Genomic DNA, 25,775 nt, shown 5'->3' with positions numbered 1-25,775 from the left:
GTATACAGGTCTAGCTGACATCAATGACATACTGTACTATATAGAAAGCCGATTCTTATACTGAGCATTTCGGGCGAATTAAGTCAGTTTTGTTCCAGGATGCGACCCATACCAGTCCACTAACACCCAGGTACCCATTTTACTGGTGGGTGAACATAGACAACCAGCGTAAAGAAATACGTCCACTGTTTCAACCCCTTCGCCGGGAATCGAACCCGGACCCTCACTGTGTGAAGTGAGAGCTTTTGCCACCAGTATGGGGCCTGATGGCACTATCATGCCGGGGCATTTCGGGCAGTAATGAACTATTTGATAAATTAGACACATGTGCAAGTCTTGGGTATCTTTATTGAGGAAACGTTTCGCCACACAGTAGCTTCATCAGTCCATACCAAGGAGAATCGTGAAGAACAGGAGGAGTTTGAGGTAATTAGTCGCTCAGCCTTTGTATGGACTGATGAAGCCACTGTGTGGCGAAACGTTTCCTCAATAAATATATCCAAGAGTCGCACATGTGTCTAAATTTATCAACATGTCTGTTCTCTGAACCATTCATCTACAATGAACTATTTACATGTGTATATCTGGTCAGCAACAACTTTTTTTCTATTGTTAATTACATGTAACTACATCTTGTCTAGATTCGACCATACCTTGCTAAAAATATTGACTATTTGAAATAAATCATAACGATGTACAAGATACACTGCAGTGGTACCAGGTAAGTTAAAGTGACACACTGACTTTCTGGGCTAACCCTCAGAGTTAAAAATTCCAACAAATCTTATCTTAAGTTCCCGAGGAATGGAATAAGTCACTCTGCCTGACTTTTTTGGGTTATCCTAGATACTTTACACTTATACTGCTATGTATGATAATCTATGTAACTGTATTTGTGTATACCAGAATAAACTTACTATAGGGCCAATGGAAATAAGTCACTGTCTGACTTTTTTGGGTTATCCCAGGTTCTCTACACATATACTGCTATGTATGATCATCTATGTAACTGTATTTGTTATACCCCTCAAGGAAGGTTCCTTGATGTTGGTGAGGGGCTCTTGATTTAGGGAATTGGATCTGTGCCCCAGTTCCCCGAATTAAGCCTGAATGCCTTCCACATCCCCCCCCCAGGCGCTGTATAATCCTCCGGGTTTAGCGCTTCCCCCTTGATTATAATAATAATAATGTATTTGTTATACCTGAATAAACTTACTTCTTGTATTGGGTTTCAGGGCCACTATTACTTACTTACTTACTAGGGATGTTGGGTCTCAGACCGGTATTAACTTTCAACCCAACAACAACAATGTCTGACAGTAAAGTGTAGTGTACCGTGAAGAAGTTAAGTTTCTATCACTTGTCTGAAGGCTGAACAAGATAGTTGTGAGGGTTGTAGAGCAGCTAAAACAGACAAGATGCCTCCAAAGCGTAACATTGCAGCTGAGGACCTGGATGACGCAGATGATGACGAGGTTGTAAGTCAACAGCTGGATGAGATCTTTGGTGAAATTAAGATGTGTGACTCATACGGATTTGCCGCATATTTTCAAGCCTAATCATCATCTCCCTTTTCCCTCCAAAGGGGAGTTCCTCGATGCTGGTGAAGGATCCTTGATCCAGGGAGTCTGATTTCTCCTTCGCTTCCTTGAGTCGACTCTAGGGACGTGCCTTGATATTGGTTAGGGGTTCTTGATCCAACAAATTGAACCTATTTTTCCCTGGGTCGACCCCTCAGGAGAGGTGCCATAATGCTGGTGAAGGGGTCTTGATCCAAGAAATTAAGCCTGTCTTCCTCTTTCTTGGATCAAACCTTATTGCCTCCCATTCCTTGGGCACTGGATGACCTTAACTGGTTTAATGATTTCCCCTTAATATAACAAAAAAAAAATTCAGATATAATAATTCAAACACATATAATCAAATACAAATCACATTAAATACGAAAAAGGTTCCTTAATGCTGGTGAGGGGCTCTTGATCTAGGGAATTGGATCTGTGCTCCAGTTCCCTGAATTAAGCCTGAATACCTAGCACATCAACTCCATGGGTGCTGTATAATCCTACGGATTTAGCGCTTCTCCCTTGATTATAATTTCCTTAGCAGCTTGAGAATAATAGATGTCGTAGTTTTCACAATAAAACAGAAATAAGGCTGCCTAAAGTAATATAATCTAATTGATTACATTTGCTTAGAGAACATAACTTAAGTGCCTAGATAAAGATGTATATAAAGACTTGTTTCAGCATGATACACTGTTTGTACAGAGATGGGTGTCATTTAGGTGTGCTTGCAGGAAGGCCCTTAGTGCGCAGAGCATTTTGGGCAAACTTCAGCCTATCTAAAGAGTAAATATGTACAACATCTACCTACAACTGTGGAAATAGTGCTTCTCACATTTTACACGTACGGTGGTACCTCGGGATATGAACTTTTTTCGTTCCAGAAGGCTGTTCGAGTGCTGATACAGAATGAATTTGTTCCCATAAGAAATAATGTAAATTAGATTAATCCGTTTCAGACCCCCAAAAATACACTTACAAAAACACTTACATAAATACACTTACATAATTGTTTGCGTTTTGAGCTGTTCGTATCCCGAGGTACCACTGTATATTGATACTCAGTGGTCAAGAGTTGGTTGTAATATAGGTTAGATTGGGTTTTATTATTTTTATTGCAGCCTACTACGTACTCTAACTTAAAAAACTCGCAAATCTTGATCAGTGCATGTTAAGTGTGCTTGGTTCATGTATGCTTTGCATACTAGTGGCTTTCTTTTGTGTTTACCAATGTTTTATTACATGTATACATTGTTTTTGTACCACAAAAGAAGTAATTTGAATTTGAGTGTAAATTCAGTATATGGTATTAAACCATACCAAATTTAGTTTTGGTTAACGCTTAAACTGTCCAAACAGATCGGCGTTCAAATCCGTAGTGCTCCAAAAGTAGATCTAAGTTTTTAAGGGTTAATAAACTTGGAATTAACTGTACTCCATATATGAACCAGAGTGTTCCACTTTGGTTCATACTTCATTTGCAGTGAAATATATATTTTACAGTGATGTTCAGTAATAACTCTTATATTAAAAGGGCTGTCAGTGTCGTGATTTAAAAAAAAAAAAAGGCTTCTGAAATGATTGAAATTTTTTTTGAAGGTAGTGACACTAAAAATGCACTAAAAATTTTATGGAAAATTTATGGAAATATGTGGGCAGGAAGTTGGTGGTGTGAATGCAATTTATGCATTAGTGATATTGCATACTTTGAGGCCTATTTTAGGCCAATTCCATTGCTCAAACTTATTTAATTCCCAGCAATTTTGTTAAGTTTACCTTTTGTTCTGTTGATTGAGCACAAGACACCGCCCATTCAATTATCTTATCAAGTGCACAGAGGAAAGGCTGCTTTAATGGCTGGAGTGCCAACAGTGTTTATTTTGGGCTTTGATTTTAAACAAAATTCAACAAATTCCAATTTAAAAACAGAGCCCAAAATAAACACTGTAGGCATTCCAGCTACTAAGGCAACCTTTCCTGTGTGTATTATTCTGGACTCAGGACATTTCTATATAACACTTGCCCTCCATTTTGAATCTATCGTCTCTCACATAAAATGTTTTGCACTGTTTCACAGCTAATAAAATACAGTATAACCAAGCATGATTTCTCATGGTTTAGGCCATCCCAGTAATTGAAAGAGACCTAGTAAAAACCCATAAAACAGACAGAGGTAGTAGCGCCCTTACCCTTCCTCAGGAAAATCACTAAAAATTTAATATTTTGCCTTTTTGAGGCCTATTTCAAGCCACTTTCAGTCTGAAACTGATGAAAATCATCAAGAAATAGCCAATAAAGCCATGAAAATTGCCTTAGAACATGTCTTGAAGTTGCTGTTGTAAACCAAACAATGTCACTGGCTGGCTGTTTCCATCATGCATTTCATGAGGCTGGATTTTTTTTTTTTTTATGCTGTGAGCACCCACTGTGCACACCCATTCTCATGTCAGGGCCAGAATTTACCAGTCGCAGCATATTTGAGGGTGCTATGATTAAAACGTAGTTCTATATAAGCTACACTTACCTCAATAACATAGACCTGTGTGAGAAACAGTAAAATGGTTAAATATGTACACTGTACTGTAGTATATAAATCTAGTGTTAGTGAGAAAGTAAGTCACTTAAGTTACTGCTTTCAGGAAAAGTTGATCAACAAAGATGATGATGTAGCAGATGATGATGAAGACTTCTTCCTTAGGTAGGTTTGATTAAATTGTAATAATTGAAAGATAAATTAGTAAATGATTATTGGCAGATTTAGTTATAACAAATATTATGTATGAATATGTTACCCTAGATATTTTTCATATATTATCTAAAGAAAACAATCTACTATTTTTCTCTTGTATTTTTCTCGCTACTTTCTCATTGAAGACATTTTTCTCATACAGGAGAGCCCAGTTTATACAGCAGGTAGGTTCTGGGCTTCTGCTGTAAAGCAAAAATTGCTCTGATGTGATATATAGCCTTTTTTCACTTTCATTTGCATATAAAAGCCTGACAACATGTTTACACTATCATATATTAGTAAGCAATAAGAGCTAAAACTAAAAAATGCATAGATAGTAGACACATTACTTATCTTAAAATATGTTCATGAGTGGTAAATATATTTATTGTTGGAAGTCTGAATAAATGAAGAATGGGTATAATTGAAAACTGCTGTATTAGCAAAATGCTGTAAAGCGAAGCTCTGTAAAGTAGAGCTCTGTAAAGCAGGGCCTTCCTGTATCACTCTGGTTCATTTGGGTACTCTGCATGTTTTTTCTCATCTTGGTCCCACCAGTTTCAAACAGTTCATCTTTTCTATCACAACATAAAAAACTAATTCTCACCCTCTATTTCTCAAGACTGTACTACCTCTGATTAATTACATTCAATAGATTACTATTAGTAACAATCTACCTTATAAACACAGTTACACCATCTCAGTATTTAACTACAGTGCCAGATCCCTAAGTAAACACTGTGATGACATAGCTACACTCCTGAAATTGCTAAAGACAAACCCAACCTTCATTATTCTCACTGAAACCTGGCTTAACCACAGCACCACAGACATCTGCATTGTACCAGGGTACACTGCCATACACAGTTGCAGCCCTTATCAAAGGGGGTGGGGGTATAGCAGCCTACCACACTTATGAGATGAAATGCGGTTATTCAACCTGCATCAGAGATAAGCTCAGAGAATATGTAGTTGCATATTTCACACACAGGTGCTTAAAGACCCCTCTTACAATAGGAACTGTCTGCAGGACACCACACACCAACATAACCATCGTTGGAGAAGACCTTATGGACCTAATCATTAGCAAAACAATTAAATAAACATCACTTAATACTTGCTGGGGATTTCAACATCAACCTCATCCAATCAGAAGACCCCCAAATAGTAGAATTTGTGAATGATATATACAATTAGTACATACTTACTAATACCTTGATAACCAAGCCTGCAAGAATAACTGAGACTACTGCAGCATCACTTAACCACATATGGATAAATCACTAACCCACCTTCCTAGTCACCAACTTATCAGAATTATCAAGATTATTGTATAAATCAAGAGTCCAGTGCTTGGTTATAATTAATATGCTTGTAGTTTTGTTTTACTCTGAATGCAAACAAATTAGTTAACATGCAGCTATTCAGAGGTCTAAATCAGTGAACATAACAAAAGATTTTTGAAGATTGTATCATTTCTAGCATCACTTGTGGGGGGAAAGATTATAAATATCTGTATGTGTATATTAATTTTTATTATTTTCAGTGATTTAGCTGACTCCAAGCTGAATCAACGAGTTGAAGGCTCATATGATGAAGCTCCACTATCCCCTTATGCCTTCTTTCAGTAGTTACTTCTTGTAAACTATTCATTCACTTAATAAATGATAGTGTAAACATATTTTTAGGCTTTTATATGCACAAGCATGTGAAAAAAAGGCTGTGAATTGCTTTACAGCAGTGGTCTGGAACCTGACCTGCCATATTAGTAAGTTATGCCTGCACAGTGAATATACCCTATAACATAATTACAATAATTTTTAATTCAATCAGGCTCTTATACTTTCAGAGGTCCTTCCAGCAAAAAAACTGTACGATTTGCTTCTGATAAATTAAAGGAGTAAGTACTGTGTATTTTGTTCACACAGCATTGAATACAGTGAACCCCCGCCTTACGATATTAATTCGTTCATGAGAGCTCATCGTAAGACGAAATTATCGTATGGCGAATTAATTTTCCCCATAAGAAATAATGGAAATCAAATTAATCCGTGCAAGACACCACAAAGTATGAAAAAAAAAATTTTACCACATGAAATATTAATTTTAATACACACAAACTTAAGAAGACATGCACTAAGAATACAAAATATGACACTTACCTTTATTGAAAATCTGGTGATGATTGATGGGATGGGAGGAGGGGAGTGTGGAAGTTATTGTTTAGAAGGGGAATCCCCTTCCATTAGGACTTGAGGTATTGAGTCCTTTTCTGGGGTTACTTCCCTTCTTCTTTTAATGCCACTTGAACCAGCTTGAGAGTCACTGGACCTCTGTCGCACAACATATCTGTCCATAGAGGCCTGTACCTCTTGTTCCTTTAAGACTTTCCTGAAATGGGCCATAACATTGTCATTGTAATAGTCACCAGCACAGTATGCAGTAGCTGTGTCAGGGTGATTTTCATCCGCAAAGGTTTGAAGTTCAACCCACTTTGCACACATTTCCTTAATCTTTGAAATAGGCAACTTCCTCAATTTCTCTCTCCCATCCTCTGAAGCATTTTCCTCAGGTCTGGCCTCTTGCTGTTGAAGATGATCTTGCAGCTCTTCAGTGGTTAGTTCTTCATTGTATTCCTCCACCAACTCTTCTACCTCCAACCCCAAGGACTTCCCTAGAGCCACAATGGATTCCACAACTGGCATAGGATTCCCAGGGTTAGCCTCAAACCCTTCAAAATCCCTTTTGTCTACACATTCTGGCCACAATTTCTTCCAAGCAGAGTTCAAGGTCCTCTTAGTCACTTCCTCCCAAGCCTTACCTATAATGTTTACACAGTTGAGGATGGTAAAGTGATCTCTCCAAAACTCTCTTAGAGTCAATTGAGTTTCTGAGGTCACTACAAAGCTACTTTCAAACATAGCTTTTGTGTACAGGTTCTTGAAGTTGGAAATGACCTGCTGGTCCATAGGCTGCAGGAGAGGAGTGGTATTAGGAGGCAAAAACTTGACCTTGATGAAGCTCATTTCACAGAAAGTCGCTCTGCCATGTCTGAAGGATGACCAGGAGCACTGTCTAATACCAGGAGGCACTTAAGGTCTAATTTCTTTTCAATTAGGTAATTTTTCACAGTGGGGGCAAATGCATGGTGTAACCAGTCATAGAAAAAGTCCCTAGTGACCCATGCCTTACTGTTTGCCCTCCACAGCACACACAAATTAGCCTTGAGGACATTGTTTTTCCTGAACACACTGGGAGTTTCAGAGTGATACACCAATAAAGGCTTCACTTTGCAGTCACCACTAGCATTGGCACACATCAACAGAGTAAGCCTGTCATTCATAGGCTTATGTCCTGGGAGTGCCTTTTCCTCCTGAGTAATGTAGGTCCTGCTTGGCATTTTCTTCCAAAACAGGCCTGTTTTGTCACAATTAAACACTTGTTCAGGTTCCAGTCCTTCACTGTCTATGTACTCCTTGAATTCCTGCACATATTTTTCAGCCGCTTTGTGGTCCGAACTGGCAGCCTCACCATGCCTTATCACACTATGTATGCCACTATGATTCTTAAATCTCTCAAACCAACCTTTGCTGGCCTTAAATTCACTCGCATCATTACTAGTTGCAGGCATTTTTCTAATTAAATCGTCATGCAACTTCCTAGCCTTTTCACATATGATCGCTTGAGAGATACTATCTCCTGCTATCTGTTTTTCGTTTATCCACACCAATAACAGCCTCTCAACATCTTTGAGTACTTGCGATCTCTGTTTCGAAAACAAAGTTGCACCTTTTGCAAGAACAGCTTCCTTGATTGCCGTTTTGTTGGCCACGATAGTAGCGATGGTTGATTGGGGTTTGGTATACAACCTGGCCAGCTCTGAGACACGTACTTCACTTTCGTACTTAGCAATTATCTCTTTCTTCATTTCCATGGTAATTTTCACCCTTTTTCCCGCAGGGTTGGCACTATAAGTTTTCTTGGGGCCCATGGTGACTTATTTTGCAGGTACAATCACTAAAAAAACTGTGATAATATGAAATGTACCGAATGTATGCGTGGATGCAACCGCACTGGCTGGCTCGTAAACACTGGCATGCACGGGGCAGTTGAGGCCACGCGTGGGACGCGTCCCGGACGAATTGCGTGAGATGAGGCAAAATTTTTGCATTAAAATGTATCGTATGGCGGATTTAACATAACACGATGCCATCGTAAGGCGGGGGTCCACTGTATTTTAATTACAATAATCATTATCTTAAAAGTTGTCTTCTTCATGTGTCAAGTTAAACCTTAAACTTAATGTTAAGATGAATAAGAGTAAGAAGTGTATTTTGACATGATACATAGTTGTACAGAGGAATATAATAGTTGGGTGTATATGCCAAAAGCCTCTTTGTATACAGAGCATTTTGGGGCAAACTTAAAAATTTAACTTAAGATTAGGAAGGCAATAATAGTTCATATGGTCATTAGATAAGTTACAGCGAGTATAAGAGAATTGAATATTGTATTAGATAATGCTACATGGCTTTGATAAGTCTAGTAGAGAATTATTACACTATTGTATTAGTTTATAAAGATTACAGTATTACAATAGAACAGTCTAAAACAATTTACAATATGGTGTATTACAATTTAGTACTATTTAAAACAATGAAATTTAGACATATTAATTTTGAAGTAGTGAGTAAGTGGTTGAGCAATCCTCGGCACAATATGAGTAGCTTTTGGTTAACTGGTAGGTGTTGGGTACGGTTTGTCTGGTTAATTTTGAGTGATGAGGTGATTTCTTAGTAGGGTCTTAAACTGATTTGCAGGCAGGGGTCCTTTGGTGTGTTTTGGCAATGAATTCCAGATCTTTGGGCCCTTACGTGTATAGTATTTTTGCATAGGGAGAGATGGACACAAGGGATATCGAAGAGTGATTTGTGTCTCATGTTATGGTTGTGTGTTTTGTTATAGTTATGAAGGAGTTTGAGAGGAGGGTTTATATTTGAGTATAGTGTTCTGTGTATGTAGTAGGCACAATAATAAGTGTGGATGTTTTGTATATTAAGCAAGTTAAGACTCTTGAAAAGAGGTGGAGTATGTTGTCTAATGCAGGAGTTAGTAATCAATCGGTGAAAGGGCACAACTTTAACTAATTATTACCTTAAATTTATAGTCAAGGTCTGCTAAACCAACTCAGCAACACTCATCTGCATACCCACAACCCATATGTGAAGTAGTTCAGTGGTGAAATGATGTGCCATAGAAAATGTGTTACTGTACAAGAACTTTGAGATCCAATGTACACTTCGTATGCCTAATCTTCTCCTAGACTGCTTCAACAGAACACACAGGCATAACACAACACACAAAACACTTCTTGACATCCCTCATGTCCATCTCACACTTTGCAAAAATGCAATGCACATAAAGGGCTTACCTAGGATATGGAAGTCTTTGCCTGAAGCAGCAAGAGGTCCCCTGCCTACAAATCACTTTAGGATCATACTCAGAAATCATCTCATCTCAATAACAAACCTACCCACACCATGCTAAGCCCCAACCAAATTCAAAGCAACTCCCCCAAATACTTTATTATCCCTTTACTATTAAGCCATTTTTACAAACTTATAAGTGTATGTTTATATCACTAATTGTACTACCTCATATCAATAATAGAGTAAATGAACTTAATTACAAACTTAAAAATGTATGATTGATTGTATCATAAATTGTACTACCTCATATTAACAGTAAAGTGAATATTGACTGTTTGTATTCTACCACACTTCACCTGTCTAGACTTAAGTAGTCTATAAGTATTAGGTTCAGTCTGCCCGAAATGCCTCGGCAAGGTAGTGGTTTTCTTTGCTCCAATCATACTTTGATATGTAAACACACATTGTAACCTTAGCAAAGAAATAAATATTTTATTTATTTATTTATTTAAAATATTTTCTATAAATTTTTTACCAGTTTCTTTGTTAATGTGTTAACTGGAGACCTGGAGTTTACCTGAGAAGGGTTTTGGGGGTCAACGCTACCGTGGCTCGGTCTGAGACCAGGCCTCATGGTGGATCAAGGTCTGATCATCCAAGCTGTTACTGCTGGCTGCATGCAAACTGATGTACGAACCACAGCCCGGTTGGTCAGGTGCTGACTTTAGGTGCCTGTCCAGTGCCTTCTTGAAGGCAGCCAGGGGTCTATTGGTAATCCCCCTTATGTATGCTGGGAAGCAGTTGAACAGTCTTGGGCCCTGGACACTTATTGTGTTCTCTCAGTGTACTTGTGGTGCCCCTACTTTTCATTGGGGGAATTTTGCATCCCCTGCCAAGTCTTTTGCTTTCAGAGGGAGTGATTTTCGTGTGCAAGTTTGGTACTAATCCCTCTAGGATTTTCCAAGTGTATATTATCATGCATCTGTCTCACCTGTGCTCCAGTAATTTAGGTGCCTTATCATACTTATGTGTGCTGTGAAAGTTCTTTGTACACTTTCCAGGTCAGCAATTTTGCCTGCCTTGAAGGGGACAGTTAGTTTACAGCAGTACTCCAGCCTTGAGAGAACAAGTGATTTGAAGAGAATCATCATGGGCTTGGCATCTCTAGTTTTGAAGGTTCTTATTATCCATCGTATCATTTTCCTAGCAGATGCGGTAGATACATTGTTGTGGTCTTTGAAGACAAGATCCTCTGACATTATCACTCCCAGGTCCTTCACATTACCTTTTCACTCTGTTGTTATTTTTTATTTTTTTTATTATCACACTGGCCGATTCCCACCAAGGCAGGGTGGCCCGAAAAAGAAAAACTTTCACCATCATTCACTCCATCACTGTCTTGCCAGAAGGGTTCTTTACACTACAGTTTTTAAACTGCAACATTAACACCCCTCCTTCAGAGTGCAGGCACTGTACTTCCCATCTCCAGGACTCAAGTCCGGCCTGCTGGTTTCCCTGAACCCCTTCATAAATGTTACTTTACTCACACTCCAACAGCACGTCAAGTATTAAAAACCATTTGTCTCCATTCACTCCTATCAAACACGCTCACGCATGCCTGCTGGAAGTCCAAGCCCCTCGCACACAAAACCTCCTTTACCCCCTCTCTCCAACCTCCTCCTAGGCCGACCCCTACCCCGCCTGCCTTCCACTACAGATTGATACACTCTTGATGTCACTCTGTTTCGCTCCATTCTCTCTACATGTCCGAACCACCTCAACAACCCTTCCTCAGCCCTCTGGACAACAGTTTTGGTAATCCCGCACCTCCTCCTAACTTCCAAACTACGAATTCTCTGCATTATATTCACACCACACATTGCCCTCAGACATGACATCTCCACTGCCTCCAGCCTTCTCCTCCCTGCAACATTCATCACCCATGCTTCATACCCATATAAAAGCGTTGGTAAAACTATACTCTCATACATTACCCTCTTTGCCTCCAAGGACAAAGTTCTTTGTCTCCACAGACTCCTAAGTGCACCACTCACCCTTTTCCCCTCATCAATTCTATGATTCACCTCATCTTTCATAGACCCATCCGCTGACACGTCCACTTCCAATTATCTGAATACATTCACCTCCTCCATACTCTCTCCCTCCAATCTGATATCCAATCTTTCATCACCTAATCTTTTTGTTATCCTCATAACCTTACTCTTTCCTGTATTCACTTTTAATTTTCTTCTTTTGCACACCCTACCAAATTCATCCACCAATCTCTGCAACTTCTCTTCAGAATCTCCCAAGAGCACGGTGTCATCAGCAAAGAGCAACTGTGACAACTCCCACTTTATGTGTGATTCTTTATCTTTTAACTCCACGCCTCTTGACAAGACCCTTGCATTTACTTCTCTTACAACCCCATCTATAAATATATTAAACAACCACGGTGACATCACACATCCTTGTCTAAGGCCTACTTTTACTGGGAAATAATTTCCCTCTTTCCTACATACTCTAACTTGAGCCTCACTATCCTTGTAAAAACTCTTCATTGCTTTCAGTAACCTACTTCCTACACCATACACCTGCAACATCTGCCACATTGCCCCCCTATCCACCCTGTCATACGCCTTTTCCAAATCCATAAATGCCACAAAGACCTCTTTAGCCTTATCTAAATACTGTTCACTTATATGTTTCACTGTAAACACCTGGTCCACACACCCCCTACCTTTCCTAAAGCCTCCTTGTTCATCTGCTATCCTATTCTCCGTCTTACTCTTAGTTCTTTCAATAATAACTCTACCATACACTTTACCAGGTACACTCAACAGACTTAACCCCCTATAATTTTTGCACTCTCTTTTGTCCCCTTTGCCTTTATACACAGGAACTATGCATGCTCTCTGCCAATCCCTAGGTACCTTACCTTCTTCCATACATTTATTAAATAATTGCACCAACCACTCCAAAACTATACCCCCACCTGCTTTTAACATTTCTATCTTTATCCCATCAATCCCGGCTGCCTTACCCCCTTTCATTTTACCTACTGCCTCACGAACTTCCCCCACACTCACAACTGGCTCTTCCTCACTCCTACAAGATGTTATTCCTCCTTGCCCTATACACGAAATCACAGCTTCCCTATCTTCATCAACATTTAACAATTCCTCAAAATATTCCCTCCATCTTCCCAATACCTCTAACTCTCCATTTAATAACTCTCCTCTCCTATTTTTAACTGACAAATCCATTTGTTCTCTAGGCTTCCTTAACTTGTTAATCTCACTCCAAAACTTATTCTTATTTTCAACAAAATTTCTTGATAACATCTCACCCATTCTCTCATTTGCTCTCTTTTTACATTGCTTCACCACTCTCTTAACCTCTCTCTTTTTCTCCATATACTCTTCCCTCCTTGCATCACTTCTACTTTGTAAAAACTTCTCATATGCTAACTTTTTCTCCCTTACTACTCTCTTTACATCATCATTCCACCAATCGCTCCTCTTCCCTCCCGCACCCACTTTCCTGTAACCACAAACTTCTGCTGAACACTCTAACACTACATTTTTAAGCCTACCCCATACCTCTTCGACCCCATTGCCTATGCTCTCATTTGCCCATCTATCCTCCAATAGCTGTTTATATCTTACCCTAACTCTGTTGTATGGTTAGAATTTGTCGTATACCCTGATACAGTTTTAATTTCCTGAAGTTTTCCATATCTGAGTAGTTGAAATTTCTCTTCATTGAACTTCATATTGTTTTGAGTGGCCCATCTGAAGATTTGGTTTTTGTCTGCTTGGAGTCTTGCGGTGTCTTCAGTGGAGGTCACTCTCATGGCAGTCTAGGTGTCATCCGCAAAGGAAGACATGGAGCTATGGCTTACATCTCTGTTTATGTCAGAGATGAGGATGAGGAATAGAATGGGAGCGAGTACTGTACCTTGTGGAACAGAGCTTTTCACTGTAGCTGCCTCAAACTTTACTCTGGTTACTATTACTAAACCATACCACGGGTGGGGTTTGAACCCACGATCAGAGAGTCTCAAAACTCCAGACCGTCGTGTTAGACACTGGGCCAGCTAGCTTCAGTAAGATTCATCCAACTAGGTATATTTATGTGGCCCAGTGACTAATGCGACGTTCTGGAGTTTTGACTCTGACCGCGGGTTCAAACCCTGCCCGTGGTATGGTTTGTTTGCAATTGTGTCATTACAATTTCAGAAGTCAGTTTACTATTACTCTTTGTGTTCTGTGTCTCAGGAAGTTATAGATCCATCTACCAACTTTTCCTGATATTCCTTTATCATGCATCTTGTGTGCATTTACACCATGGTCACACTTGTTGGAAACTTGTACAAAGTCTGTGTGTACTACATCTTGATTTTGTTTATCCTCTACAGCATCCAGGACCTTGTCATAGTGATCCATTAGCTGGGACAGGCAGGAGCGACCTGCTCTAAACCCATGTTGCCCTGGGTTGTGTAACTGATGGGTGTCTAGGTGGTTGGCAATCTTGCTTCTTAGAACCCTTTCAAAGATTGTTGTGATATAGGATGTTAGTACTATCAGTCTGTAGTTCTTTGCAATTGCTTTACAGCCACTTTTGTAGAGTGGGGCTATGTCTGTTATTTTTAGTGAGTATGGGATGTCCCGTGTCCATGCTTCCTCCCCCATAGAATGCTGAAGGCATGTAACAGGGGCGTCTTGCAGTTCTTGATGAACACGGAGTTCATGAGTCTGGGCCTGGGGCAGAGTGAATGGGCACATCATTTATTGCCTTTTCAAAGTCTTGTGGTGTTAGGATAATATCTGAGATTTTTGAGATGACCAAACTACCATTCTTTTTGATTCAAATTCAGATACTTTATTTCCTTTATGCAGTAAACAGATAATGTAGATTACATGCAATAAAATATTGTTAGGCACAAAAGAAAGCCACTAGTATGCAATGCATTTTGGGTAATGAAGTGTATTTCAGGCATGATCTGTACAGTGCTCCTTATTCTATAGTGTAATTGCAGATTTGACCCAAATTTTATGGTTTATATCTCTTGACAGTGTGCGAGTGCAGATTGCTGAAGTCACTGATGTGATGCGTGACAATGTTGGGAGGTTATTGGAAAGAGGAGACCAGCTGGATAACTTGCAGGACAGATCAGAAGGCTTGGCATCCACCTCTGACCAGTTCCGCACCTCTGCTACTCGCCTTAGACGCAACATGTGGTGGCAAAATACACGTGCCAAGCTGTGCATTGGTGGTGTAGTAGCAGTCCTCCTGCTTGTGATATTCAGTAAGTCTTATTATTGACTCTTTCACTGTCCAGACCCCCAAAATTAAAAATACTCTGTGTCCACATTTAAAAACAAATGATGGAGAATCTCTTCTTGGAGGTAATGACACCAAAAATACAAAAAAATTGATTTACAAAATTACACAGGTGCAATGTTAGTAGTTAGTAGCATTTTACTGATTGGAGATTTTGTTGACTCTGAGTCCTATTTTAAACCATTGCTCTATTTGACTAAATTCTTAGCTGTTTCACTAGTATGTCTTCTGTTCTATTGAGTACAAGAAATTACCCAATAAGATATCAAAACTACCCTATAAACTGCACATAATTCATAAACTTGGCAAATTTTATGCAAAATTAAAAAACGTTCAATTTATAAAGCAAAAATCTAAAATAAAAACTGTAGACATTAAAGGTACTGAAACACTATTTCCTCTCTGCAGTAATTATGTACTCAGGCCTCTCTAAATTCAATTTAAACCAGCAAATAATAGAGCCTACTAGACTGGAGAATACACTAGACCTCATATTCACAAACAATGATGATCTGATAAGAAATGTCACCATATCAAAAACAATATACTCAGATCACAACATAATTGAGGTTCAGACATGTATGCGAGGAGCCCCAGACCGACAAAATGAGACTAGTCACGAGGGAGCATTCACCAAATTCAACTTCAATAACAAAAACATAAAGTGGGACCAAGTAAACCAAGTCCTAACCGATATAAGCTGGGAAGATATATTACACTTTCCTTCCACAAGGCTTATTCCTCTAAGAAAAAGGAGGAGTAGATGTAAAATAGAAAGAGACAGGCGCTCCCTTTACAGGCGACGGAAAAGAATAACAGAGCGGCTAAAAGAGGTCAATATATCTGAAATGCGCAGGGAGACACTGGTCAGAGAAATAGCAAGCATCGAACTTAAGCTAAAAGAATCCTTTAGGAGTCAGGAATCGCGGGAAGAACTAAAAGCTATAAATGAAATCGAAAGAAACCCAAAGTATTTCTTCTCCTATGCCAAATCAAAATCGAGAACAACGCCCAGTATTGGGCCCCTACTTAAACAAGATGGGTCCTACACAGATGACAGCAAGGAAATGAGTGAGCTACTCAAGTCCCAATATGACTCAGTTTTTAGCAAGCCGCTAACCAGATTGAGAGTCGAAGATCAAAATGAATTTTTTATGAGAGAGCCACAAAATTTGATTAACACAAGCCTATCCGATGTTATCCTGACGCCAAATGACTTCGAACAGGCGATAAATGACATGCCCATGCACTCTGCCCCAGGGCCAGACTCATGGAACTCTGTGTTCATCAAGAACTGCAAGAAGCCCCTATCACGAGCCTTTTCCATCCTATGGAGAGGGAGCATGGACACGGGGGTCGTCCCTCAGTTACTAAAAACAACAGACATAGCCCCACTCCACAAAGGGGGCAGTAAAGCAACAGCAAAGAACTACAGACCAATAGCACTAACATCCCATATCATAAAAATCTTTGAAAGGGTCCTAAGAAGCAAGATCACCACCCATCTAGAAACCCATCAGTTACACAACCCAGGGCAAAATATGAAGTTCACGATGAGAAATTTCATCAGATTTGGTAAACATGAGGAAATTAAATCATCAAGTAAAAACAAATACAAAATTTACTCTCACCTTCAAGGACCATAACATTGTATCAATCGCATCTGCTAGAAAAATGACAGGATGGATAATGAGAACCTTCAAAACTAGGGAGGCCAAGCCCATGATGACACTCTTCAGGTCACTTGTTCTATCTAGGCTGGAATATTGCTGCACTCTAACAGCACCTTTCAAGGCAGGTGAAATTGCCGACCTAGAAAATGTACAGAGAACTTTCACGGCGCGCATAACGGAGATAAAACACCTCAATTACTGGGAGCGCTTGAGGTTTCTAAACCTGTATTCCCTGGAACGCAGGAGGGAGAGATACAGATAATAAAATATAACCAGGAATGATTATCATGGTTTACAGCATCTCAATAATTGAATCAGACTTACTAAAAGTAAATAAAACAGACATGGGTGAAGGGAAGTCTTTACCCTTCCTCAGGAATATTGGCAAAAATCAAATATTTCAACTATTTTGAGGCTGATTTTATGCTACTTCTGGCCCTGGAACCAATTAAAAATCTTCTCTATTTTAGTAGGAGGTTTATCTGTCATATGATACCAAGAAACAGCCAATAAAACCATAGAAACCATCCTAGAAAACCCCTCATAGTCAATTTTAAACCAAACACAAGGTCAGAGTTTTGCTTTCCCATCATGCACAGACGCATTCTTTCATATCTAGGCCAAAATTACCGCTCACAGCTTGTCTGAGTGAGCTGAGCACATGACATAGATCTATGTACATGATGGACCCTGGCATCAATGACAATTATATGTGATGGACCCTAGTGTCAATGAGAGTTCTACGTGATGGACCCTTGCATCAGTGACGTAATTCTACGTGATGGACCCTGTCGTCAGTGCTGTAGTTCTGCGTGATGAGCCCAGGCATCGGTGACGTAGTTCTACATGATGAACCCAGGCATCAATGATGTCATCTGTGTGATGAACCCAGGCATCAGTGACGTAGTTCTGTGTGATGAACCCATTCATCAGTGTTGTAGTCTTACGTGATGGACAATCAACGGGTTAACCCTTAAACTGTCCAGACGTAGATCCACGTTCACTTGCGTAGCGCTTTGAATATTTTGGGAAATGTTTTTTTTTTTTACTTCAAATGAAGAGCATATTTTTCCCGGCGTCCCCAAATGTTGTCATACTGCGCACACTGAGTGCACAGACCCATTCTCTCATGTCTAGGTAACTCAGGCCTATTGTGCCAAGGTTGAAAGCATGTAAAATAAAACATAGATCTACGTTCAGAGCGCTACGCACGTGAACGTAGATCTACGCTTTGACAGTTTAAAGGTTAAGTATCCCTGATAAAGGGATTCCTTTATGATTTTCTTAGGACTTCTAATACTGTTTTATTTCCCTTCAGTATCTTGAGAATAACTATTTTTAGTGATGTAAAACTGAGAATGCTTTTATATTCATAAAACAAAAAGATGAAATTGGAAATTTGCAGTGGCTATGGAAATATAAATACTCCAACTGTGTTGGAAACTTTAAATATATTCATTTGACTTTCATACAGTATTAAATCATCTTTATTGCCACTTGATATTGCTGTATTTTAATGTTATGTTTTTTTACAGTTCCAGTGATAATCAAAATGAATTCTTAAGATGCCCAGTTCTTCAAATACACTCGAAGATTGTGAGAAAACTAGTCGCTGGTACTACAGACTACCCTCATGACAAGAATGAATAAGTATAGCACAACAGTTTGTTGAATCAGGTCAGTAGTTTCACATGGAGATATAGGTTATTTAAAATTTTTGTGTTACTATATTGCCTCTCCTCTCTTCTGAATTGTATCAAAATCTCAGTAGCTGGCAACTATACCTTATTAATCATTTCACCTGTTTTGATTACTGTAATTCTTTTATTCATACTAAAATAATTTCTTATACTGTAGTTAGAGGGCAACTAATGATTAAATTATTTAACAAAAACAATTCAATATTATCTTATCAATTATGGTTAGTTTTATAGTACTACCGAGGTTATAGTGACCATTATGTTGGAATAGGATTTTGCATGCATGATTTTGTTTTGCAATGGGAAACAGCTTCTTAGTCTTGATCAAATTAATTTTTATTTATACAGTAGTTTTATTAGGGTTAAGATCTATCGCTGCACAAGATTCATCAAGGCCAGTTTTGGTTTATAAATATAGAATGCTCTTACCATATTAGTTCATTTTTTATTATAACATCCTTTCTAAATATAGTTACTATAGTATAAAAAAAATATGAATAATTGATTTATCCCTCATACAAAGCAGATTTAATGCCTTATTCTAATGGTTAGTGACTGGTATCTTTATAAAGTGATAAACTGGTATCTGATGTATTTGTGGTATACTCTTCCATTTGTTTACATAACTGCAGTAATTTAACGTTAAGCCATAAGAAACCCTAATATTTATATTACTCTTCTTGGAAAGGTATAAAAGTTAATTGACAGAGTCTAGTATTGTACTGCACATGATTATTGTGCATGATCAGCTATTTCAAAATCTACTTTGTGTATTTATAGCCAAGTGTAACAGTAATTAATATAAATGTGTGCAGGAAAAGTTTACCATGTTGTGTACAGTACTATACCCACATTATGCCTTTCCTATATGTATATATATATATTGTATGTAGAATAATGTGATGATTGCATTTCTGTGTAAAGCCCAAGTATGAAGTGATACAAACATTGTAGCTCAGCAAAAGTCATTTGCATTTTAGTTACTCTATGGTAATGATTCATTGTTTCATAACTGTTTTTGGCAACTATAACTTGTCATCAAAGATTATACGTATGTAGACTCAAAAAATTATGATTGTAAACAACTCGTGGAAAGGGCAGGATTCAAACCTATGTGAAACGAGTTGTAAAGCTGGCAAGCCATGGTGTAGTGGTTAGTGCACTGGCCTACTAATTTTAAAACTGGCTTGCCATGGGTTCAAATCCTGTCTGTTCTGTGAATTATTTGTAATGTTTAGGTATATGAAGAACTTCTTTTCCCCATTTATTGTCATCATACTACCACTAACATAAGTTATATACCTCTGTATTGTAATTTACTAAATGTAATGCAGTACTGTATTAAGGAAAAAATCTTATAGGAAACTGGTCATATTGTAATTATATTTTCTCAATTTCTCAGTGGATTTTCAAAGGAAATAATGTTACTGGTGTATAAGTTAGCAGTTTATGACAGTTTGTACTTAAACTTTTAACTTCATTAGTATGGATGTAGTATTTGTAAAGATATTTGTTGTCCCACTTCTTGGAGGATCCCTTGATCTAAGGAATTGGATCTCTTCTCCCCTTCCTTGGATCTAATCTAAATACCCCCATCGTCTCCTTTTGACTTTATTATTTTTTATTTTGCCCCTTTTGTGAAATCCATCTTCAAGACAGAAGGGAAATGGAATTCTTAGGAGCCCTATTATAGTGTAACTTTCATTAATAGTGCTAAGTCATCTTTTTTGAACACTAGAGGTTATCCAAGTCAGTCCAGGATGCCGGGAATAAGGTTCAATATTTTTGATCGTACAGCACCTGCACATGAAAGCTGTTTCTAGAATCTGGTCCTCATTACCATAGAAAAGTGTTCAAAATTTGAATCTGATAGGCTGAGGGGTTCTTGAGTTATGAGGGAAATAAAATTGAAAAGTTGGAGGAAGGATAAAAAAAATTCAGGCAAACTTTTAAAGGTAATCCTTTGGGGATACCAAATAAGGGTAGTACAGTGTCTGAATAATCAGGTTTGATTCTCCCCAAAAAAGGGGGGGAGGAACTTACTCTAAGTCCTTTGATCAAGAGCACTTCACCAGTATTGAGGCAGTCTTCCTTGAAAGGACAAGGTCTGTTGATAAGTTTTGGTACGTGAGCATCTTAATTACATGCTGTACAATGGTGTAAAAATAACAAGTGCTTCAAGACACAAGTTTATGAATGCTTTATTCGTTACCAGATATAAAATATTTCATTTTATTAAATTACTTAACTGTATAATGTTTTACCAAGGGAATGTTGCAGCTATAACATATCCTCGGTACAACATTTTGAAACTGCAGCTAACTCTTTGTCAGTTTTCTGTCACTGCAGCTTATATTTGTTTAACAACTCTTCTAAGCAGGTTTAATTATTGCCCCATCTCAGGTTAACATGCCCTTACATCATTCATGTATTAATGTTGGTAGAATTACCAACAGTACGTTAAGTAAAAGGATACGAGTGCAACTAATGTGACATTTTATTGTTGCAAAAATGTTGCATTAGTTGCACTTGTGTCCTTTTACTTTACATCATTCATGTCTCCATGTAAGAAACTTGTAAAAATAGTTTGTATTGTATGCTGGAAGTGTTTTATTTCTTGAATACAGTTACAAGTTTTGGGGTTTAATATAAAATTTGACCACCCAACTTAGATCATCTTTGTTGTAAATGTATTAATTACTGAAAGTCAGTATGCAGTTTAATTTCAATGAAGTGTAATTTTTATTTTACTTTATAATGATTCTATAATTATTTTTTATAAATGGTTAAATTTTTTTGAATAAAGGGTATTTATTTTTGTATTTTAAAACATGTACTGAAGTAATCTATAGATGCAAATTAAATGTATGCAATTGGTATAAAATACCTTTATTTACTTGTGTAAATATTGCTCCTATAGATCTGGCCAATGACTTTATAAAATTAACATGTAAATTTTTTGACACAGCTTAAGTAAAAACTCGATCAGATCTAGTATACTGTAATGTACATATAATATTGTATAGTGTAATAAAATTAGCATGACATATCTCCAGTATTACACACTTTAACAGAATAATAATGTAGGTGTATGGATATTTCATCCATACTTTATTCCTTGGATATGTGAAATCATGAGTACAGTACCATATTTCATACACTCATAGATCCCTACTTAATATGCAGCTGATGTATATACTGTAGCATTAAAAAACAAAGGTAATTATGAATGTATTCGTACTGATGAATAAATTACCACGCCAGTGGAATTTTTGCAAGTTAAGAAAAAAAATTTGCACATGACTTAATAAAACCAAGTTTGCTGTATAATTAAATAAAAGAAAATAGTAAAATGTAGCTGGCTACTTGCACGACAGGAATGTGATATGATTTGAAATGTGTAAATAAATATTGGTATCAGAAATTTACAATAAGTCCATATATTTATATATAGTACTGTATAGATAAAGGATTGATTTTGAAAATGTATGGCCTGTCTGCTTTATAAAAATAGGTAATCAGCCTGTTTAGACATATTTCCAGAAGTATCTACCTGTTTGTGGAGGAAATTATACAAGCTGTTACCTGAAGTGGCTAGGGTTGTCCTTGCCAGGAGGCTGAGGGTCTGGATGTGGAAACTGACTCTCTACTGCACAAGTACAGTATTATATATTTGTGGGGAAGTGCTAAACCCCTATCTGTCATACAGCATTGAAATAGGAGGCAGTCAGGTTTGATCCAAAGGAAGACAGGTCTAATTCTTTGGATCAAGAGCCCCCTCAGTGATATCAAGGGGTCTTTGTGTGCAGAGTCCTGTATATAGTGCTCTTCATTTCTCTAAGGTGAACATAATCTTAAAATTTACAGGGTATAAAGAGAAATGATTAATTTGCAAATTAATTATTATTACATTCATGGGGAGTCCTAAACCTGTATGGGCCATGCAATACCTGGGGAGGGGGGGTAATGGGAAGCAATCAGATATGATCCAGGGAATGGGAGATCAGGTCCAATTCTTTGGATTAAGAGCCCCTCACCAGTGTCATTATTACCATAGTACATTCATGAGGAAACATTACATCCTGTTGGGGATTATACAGCAACTAGGGGAATGGGAAACAAAAGGGTTGGATATAAGGGAGGATAGGTCTGATGACAGATCAAGAGCCCCTCGCCAGCATCGAGGAACCTCCCTGAGGGGCTGCCAATTACATTAATAGTTACTGTAACCATGAGTAATATTTTTTTTACAAGTACTGTCACCTGGATTACAATAATACGTACTTGAATTCATTGGTTGACTTAAGTATGATTTAAAAAAAATACAGCCACATTCTGGCAGTTAAATGCCTGTTAATCCATAAACACAGAGTTTTTAAAGATTCAGTTAAGGTACATACAATGTCTGACACTCAGCCTGGAGAAAACAAAGCCCTACCAATTTCAGAGTTTGTGTGTTTTCACAATTTCATGCAGCCGAAAATTTGAAACGTGCATAAACTATGATAATTTAATTAAGAGGGATGGTTTATTAAAAAAAAGGGTCAAACCTAAAGGCATTTTAGCATCTACTTAACTTATCAATAAAAGTTGAGATGAAGAGAATCCTGATATATTAATCTCATAATTTAATTAACGTAATTCCATAACAAGAATGCTAATTCTTCACGACACTAAATCCTCTTTGTATGTACTGTATAAGCATATACAGTATTGTTACACTACTGATCTCAAATCAGCCAGTATCAGTAGTTAAGCAAACTACAGTACTGTAGTATGTATTAGTAGTAAAGCAAACTACAATACTGTAGTATGTATCAGTAGTTAAGCAAACTACAGTACTGTAGTATGTATTAGTAGTAAAGCAAACTACAATGCTGTAGTATTATTATTACTGTATAACAACAATCATCATGAAGTCAAAATAGAAAACGCACTTCTGTTTTTTAATTCGTAATATTATAGTTAGGCCTCTCAGCATAAAGTACAAAGAAATACAAGCACAACCAATAAATTTACGCACAGTTACGAATAAATTGTATACAGTATGTATTCACAAACGTGCTAAACCTATCATGAGTAAAGCAATGATTAATATGTCAATAGCTCTGAAAACAGCTAAGCTTTATACATGATCCCACACAGAGATTTTTTGTATATTACTGTATATATAAAAAAAAATGAAACTAAAGCAGACATAATATACTGTACCCTAACACTAGCAGGAATGTGTCAAACCAGTGCACCAAAATACAATACCTGAATTTATCAATTTATCAGTATTGATCCTACTACCTGCAGTAATATAACTTCAATTTAACAAATCCCTTAAATATCCTACACCTTATCAAAATATATTTGGCATATATATATATAAAGAGAACATTATCCTTAGATAATGCTGTACATTATGTTCTATAATAAATCAGAGATGTAAAATGCCTCTTAATTGTAAATAAAAATTACAAATATTGATCAGTATTCTTTGCAACCTATCTAACTGAGCAACAATTAGTGCTATCTCGACCCAGTTTTTTTGGTCAACACTTGTTCTCTCATCACTTTACGGTAATATACAAAAATACTTGATATGGGCTTAAACCACGTGGAAAACTAAGATAAATCCATTTAAGTAAAATGTTTTTAGCGGTTTTCCTAACTGAACACAGTAGGAAAACATACCACTTCCTGCTCTGCTATAATATTCTAAAGTCACTTTTTGTGGCACACAAACACCTTTTCATAAATAAAATTATCTTTATGTAAACTATTTAAGCATTTGGGGTTTAAATTCAGTTCTTCAGCCCACCCCTTAACTTTAAACTGACTGATGTTCTAAAGTCTTATGGTTTCAAAATTAGGTATGGAGTCAGCCTGTAATATTATATGTACTGTCTAGCTCATTCCACTTTTTGGCTAATCTTAAACTAGAGAAATGCTTCCTAACATCTTTGTTTGGATAGTCAACTTCAATGAACATTCATTCCCTCATCTTTGACCCTGCTATGCTAAAGTGTCTGTCCTCTTCTACTCTTTCTGTGCCCCCAGAGTATTTTTTGTCATAATTATCTCTCTTCTTCCTGATCTGTATTCCTCCAGTAGAAGGAACTTTACTTTTTGTTATCTTTCATTTATTTTATTTGGTTACAAAGAGGTTCCATGGTGGAGCTGCATTCTAGTACGCTGATTGTACAACACATACAGGGTGTGGTGAAGAGCAACATGAATGAGTTTTTTGTTCTTGTTTCTGAAGGATATACTTATGTTTAGCTGCTAAGCTTATACAAATGATGTTATCCTGCTTGTGTGTGCTTCTGACAACATGTGTGCAATGCCTACTCCAGTTCATTTCTTTTCTCTTGTCTGAGAGTTGTTCTCTTCAGTCTTTGAGTTTCCTTCCTAACAAACACATAAATACAAAAGTAATTTAAAGTGAAATTTGGAAGTTATACCACTGGACTGGGCTGCGGGGGCACTGACCCCCGGAACCCTCTCCAGGTATACTCCAGGTATATGAAAATATAAATTTCTAACTATATATGCAATTCACATAACATTCAGGGTTAAACATACTGAATATTGCTACTGCTTCCAATGTGTCACAATGACTTTCTTTACAAAATGCAAGTCAACAGTCTATCATCCATTCAAAATACATTTGTTATAACCTCCATAGACATAAACAGCAAGAGAATTTCTTACAGTTTATACCAATCTTACACTCAGGAAAGCCAGTCGTCGTCATCATCATCATCATCGCCGAAGAGTGGTGGTGTTGGGGGCCGGGGTCGCCACTCCTGCAACATCAGTGATTTCAATTAGCCATAAAACATTTTGTGAATAATCTTATGAATATCATTCAAATTATGGTTTTTAACTTGAATTTTTATGAGTACCATGACAGTATTTATTAGTTATATTTCATGTGATTAATTTACTCCCAGATTACAGTTCTTCAGATGCTCCCACACCAAGGTAATTTTTATTATTATTAATTATTATTATTATTATAATTAAAATGCACTACAGATGCTCCTCCCTTTATAATGGTCCAGCTTATGATATTTCAACTTTACGTTGGTGCGATAGCGATGCATACTCAGTAGTCATCAAACTTTGAATTTTGATTTGCTGGGATTCAAGACACTCAAAGATGGTGTAATGCTGCTTCTGGGTGGAAATGTTGCAGGTTTTAAACTGAAGCCTTTTCTAATCTACTGTAAACCTTTTTTGTACTGTACATTTATTGATAGAATAGACTTGTATTTAGTTAGTTACGGTAATTATTTGTTTATTTACTTATTCAATGACAGTAGCTATTTACTTATCATATCATA

At 37.5% G+C, this 25,775-nt stretch overlaps 2 protein-coding genes across 2 annotated transcripts in view; one reads left to right on the top strand and one right to left on the bottom strand.

Moving 5' to 3' along the window:
- The first annotated feature begins 1,263 nt into the window (after positions 1-1,263).
- On the top strand, positions 1,264-21,487 carry LOC128698500 (vesicle-associated membrane protein 4-like). The gene is made up of 5 exons (XM_053790743.2): positions 1,264-1,478; positions 4,202-4,260; positions 6,140-6,190; positions 14,798-15,030; positions 18,274-21,487. Exons 1-5 carry the CDS (start codon positions 1,419-1,421, stop codon positions 18,300-18,302), a joined length of 432 nt encoding a protein of 143 aa, XP_053646718.2. The 5' UTR covers positions 1,264-1,418; the 3' UTR covers positions 18,303-21,487.
- Positions 20,624-25,775, bottom strand: part of LOC128698636 (FK506-binding protein 15-like) — a 51,000-nt gene continuing 45,848 nt past the window's right edge. Inside the window, exon 17 of the mRNA XM_070104026.1 lies at positions 20,624-25,235. Within this exon, the coding sequence (XP_069960127.1) occupies positions 25,161-25,235 (75 nt within the window). The 3' untranslated portion in view covers positions 20,624-25,160. The remainder of the gene's footprint in view (positions 25,236-25,775) is intronic.

This window comes from Cherax quadricarinatus, chromosome 88, assembly GCF_038502225.1.
Source record: "Cherax quadricarinatus isolate ZL_2023a chromosome 88, ASM3850222v1, whole genome shotgun sequence".
Lineage (NCBI taxonomy): Eukaryota > Metazoa > Arthropoda > Malacostraca > Decapoda > Parastacidae > Cherax > Cherax quadricarinatus.
Note: the sequence above shows the minus strand (reverse complement) of the source record. Positions and strands in the feature narration are given on the sequence as shown.

Excerpts from the sequence above, each read along its gene's own strand:
- LOC128698500 (XM_053790743.2), top strand. The coding sequence starts at position 1,419 with ATGCCTCCAAAGCGTAACATTGCAGCTGAGGACCTGGATGACGCAGAT. Across the intron at positions 1,479-4,201 it reads ACGCAGATGATGACGAGGTT|GAAAAGTTGATCAACAAAGA; the intron begins GTAAGTCAACAG and ends TACTGCTTTCAG. Across the intron at positions 6,191-14,797 it reads GCTTCTGATAAATTAAAGGA|TGTGCGAGTGCAGATTGCTG; the intron begins GTAAGTACTGTG and ends ATCTCTTGACAG.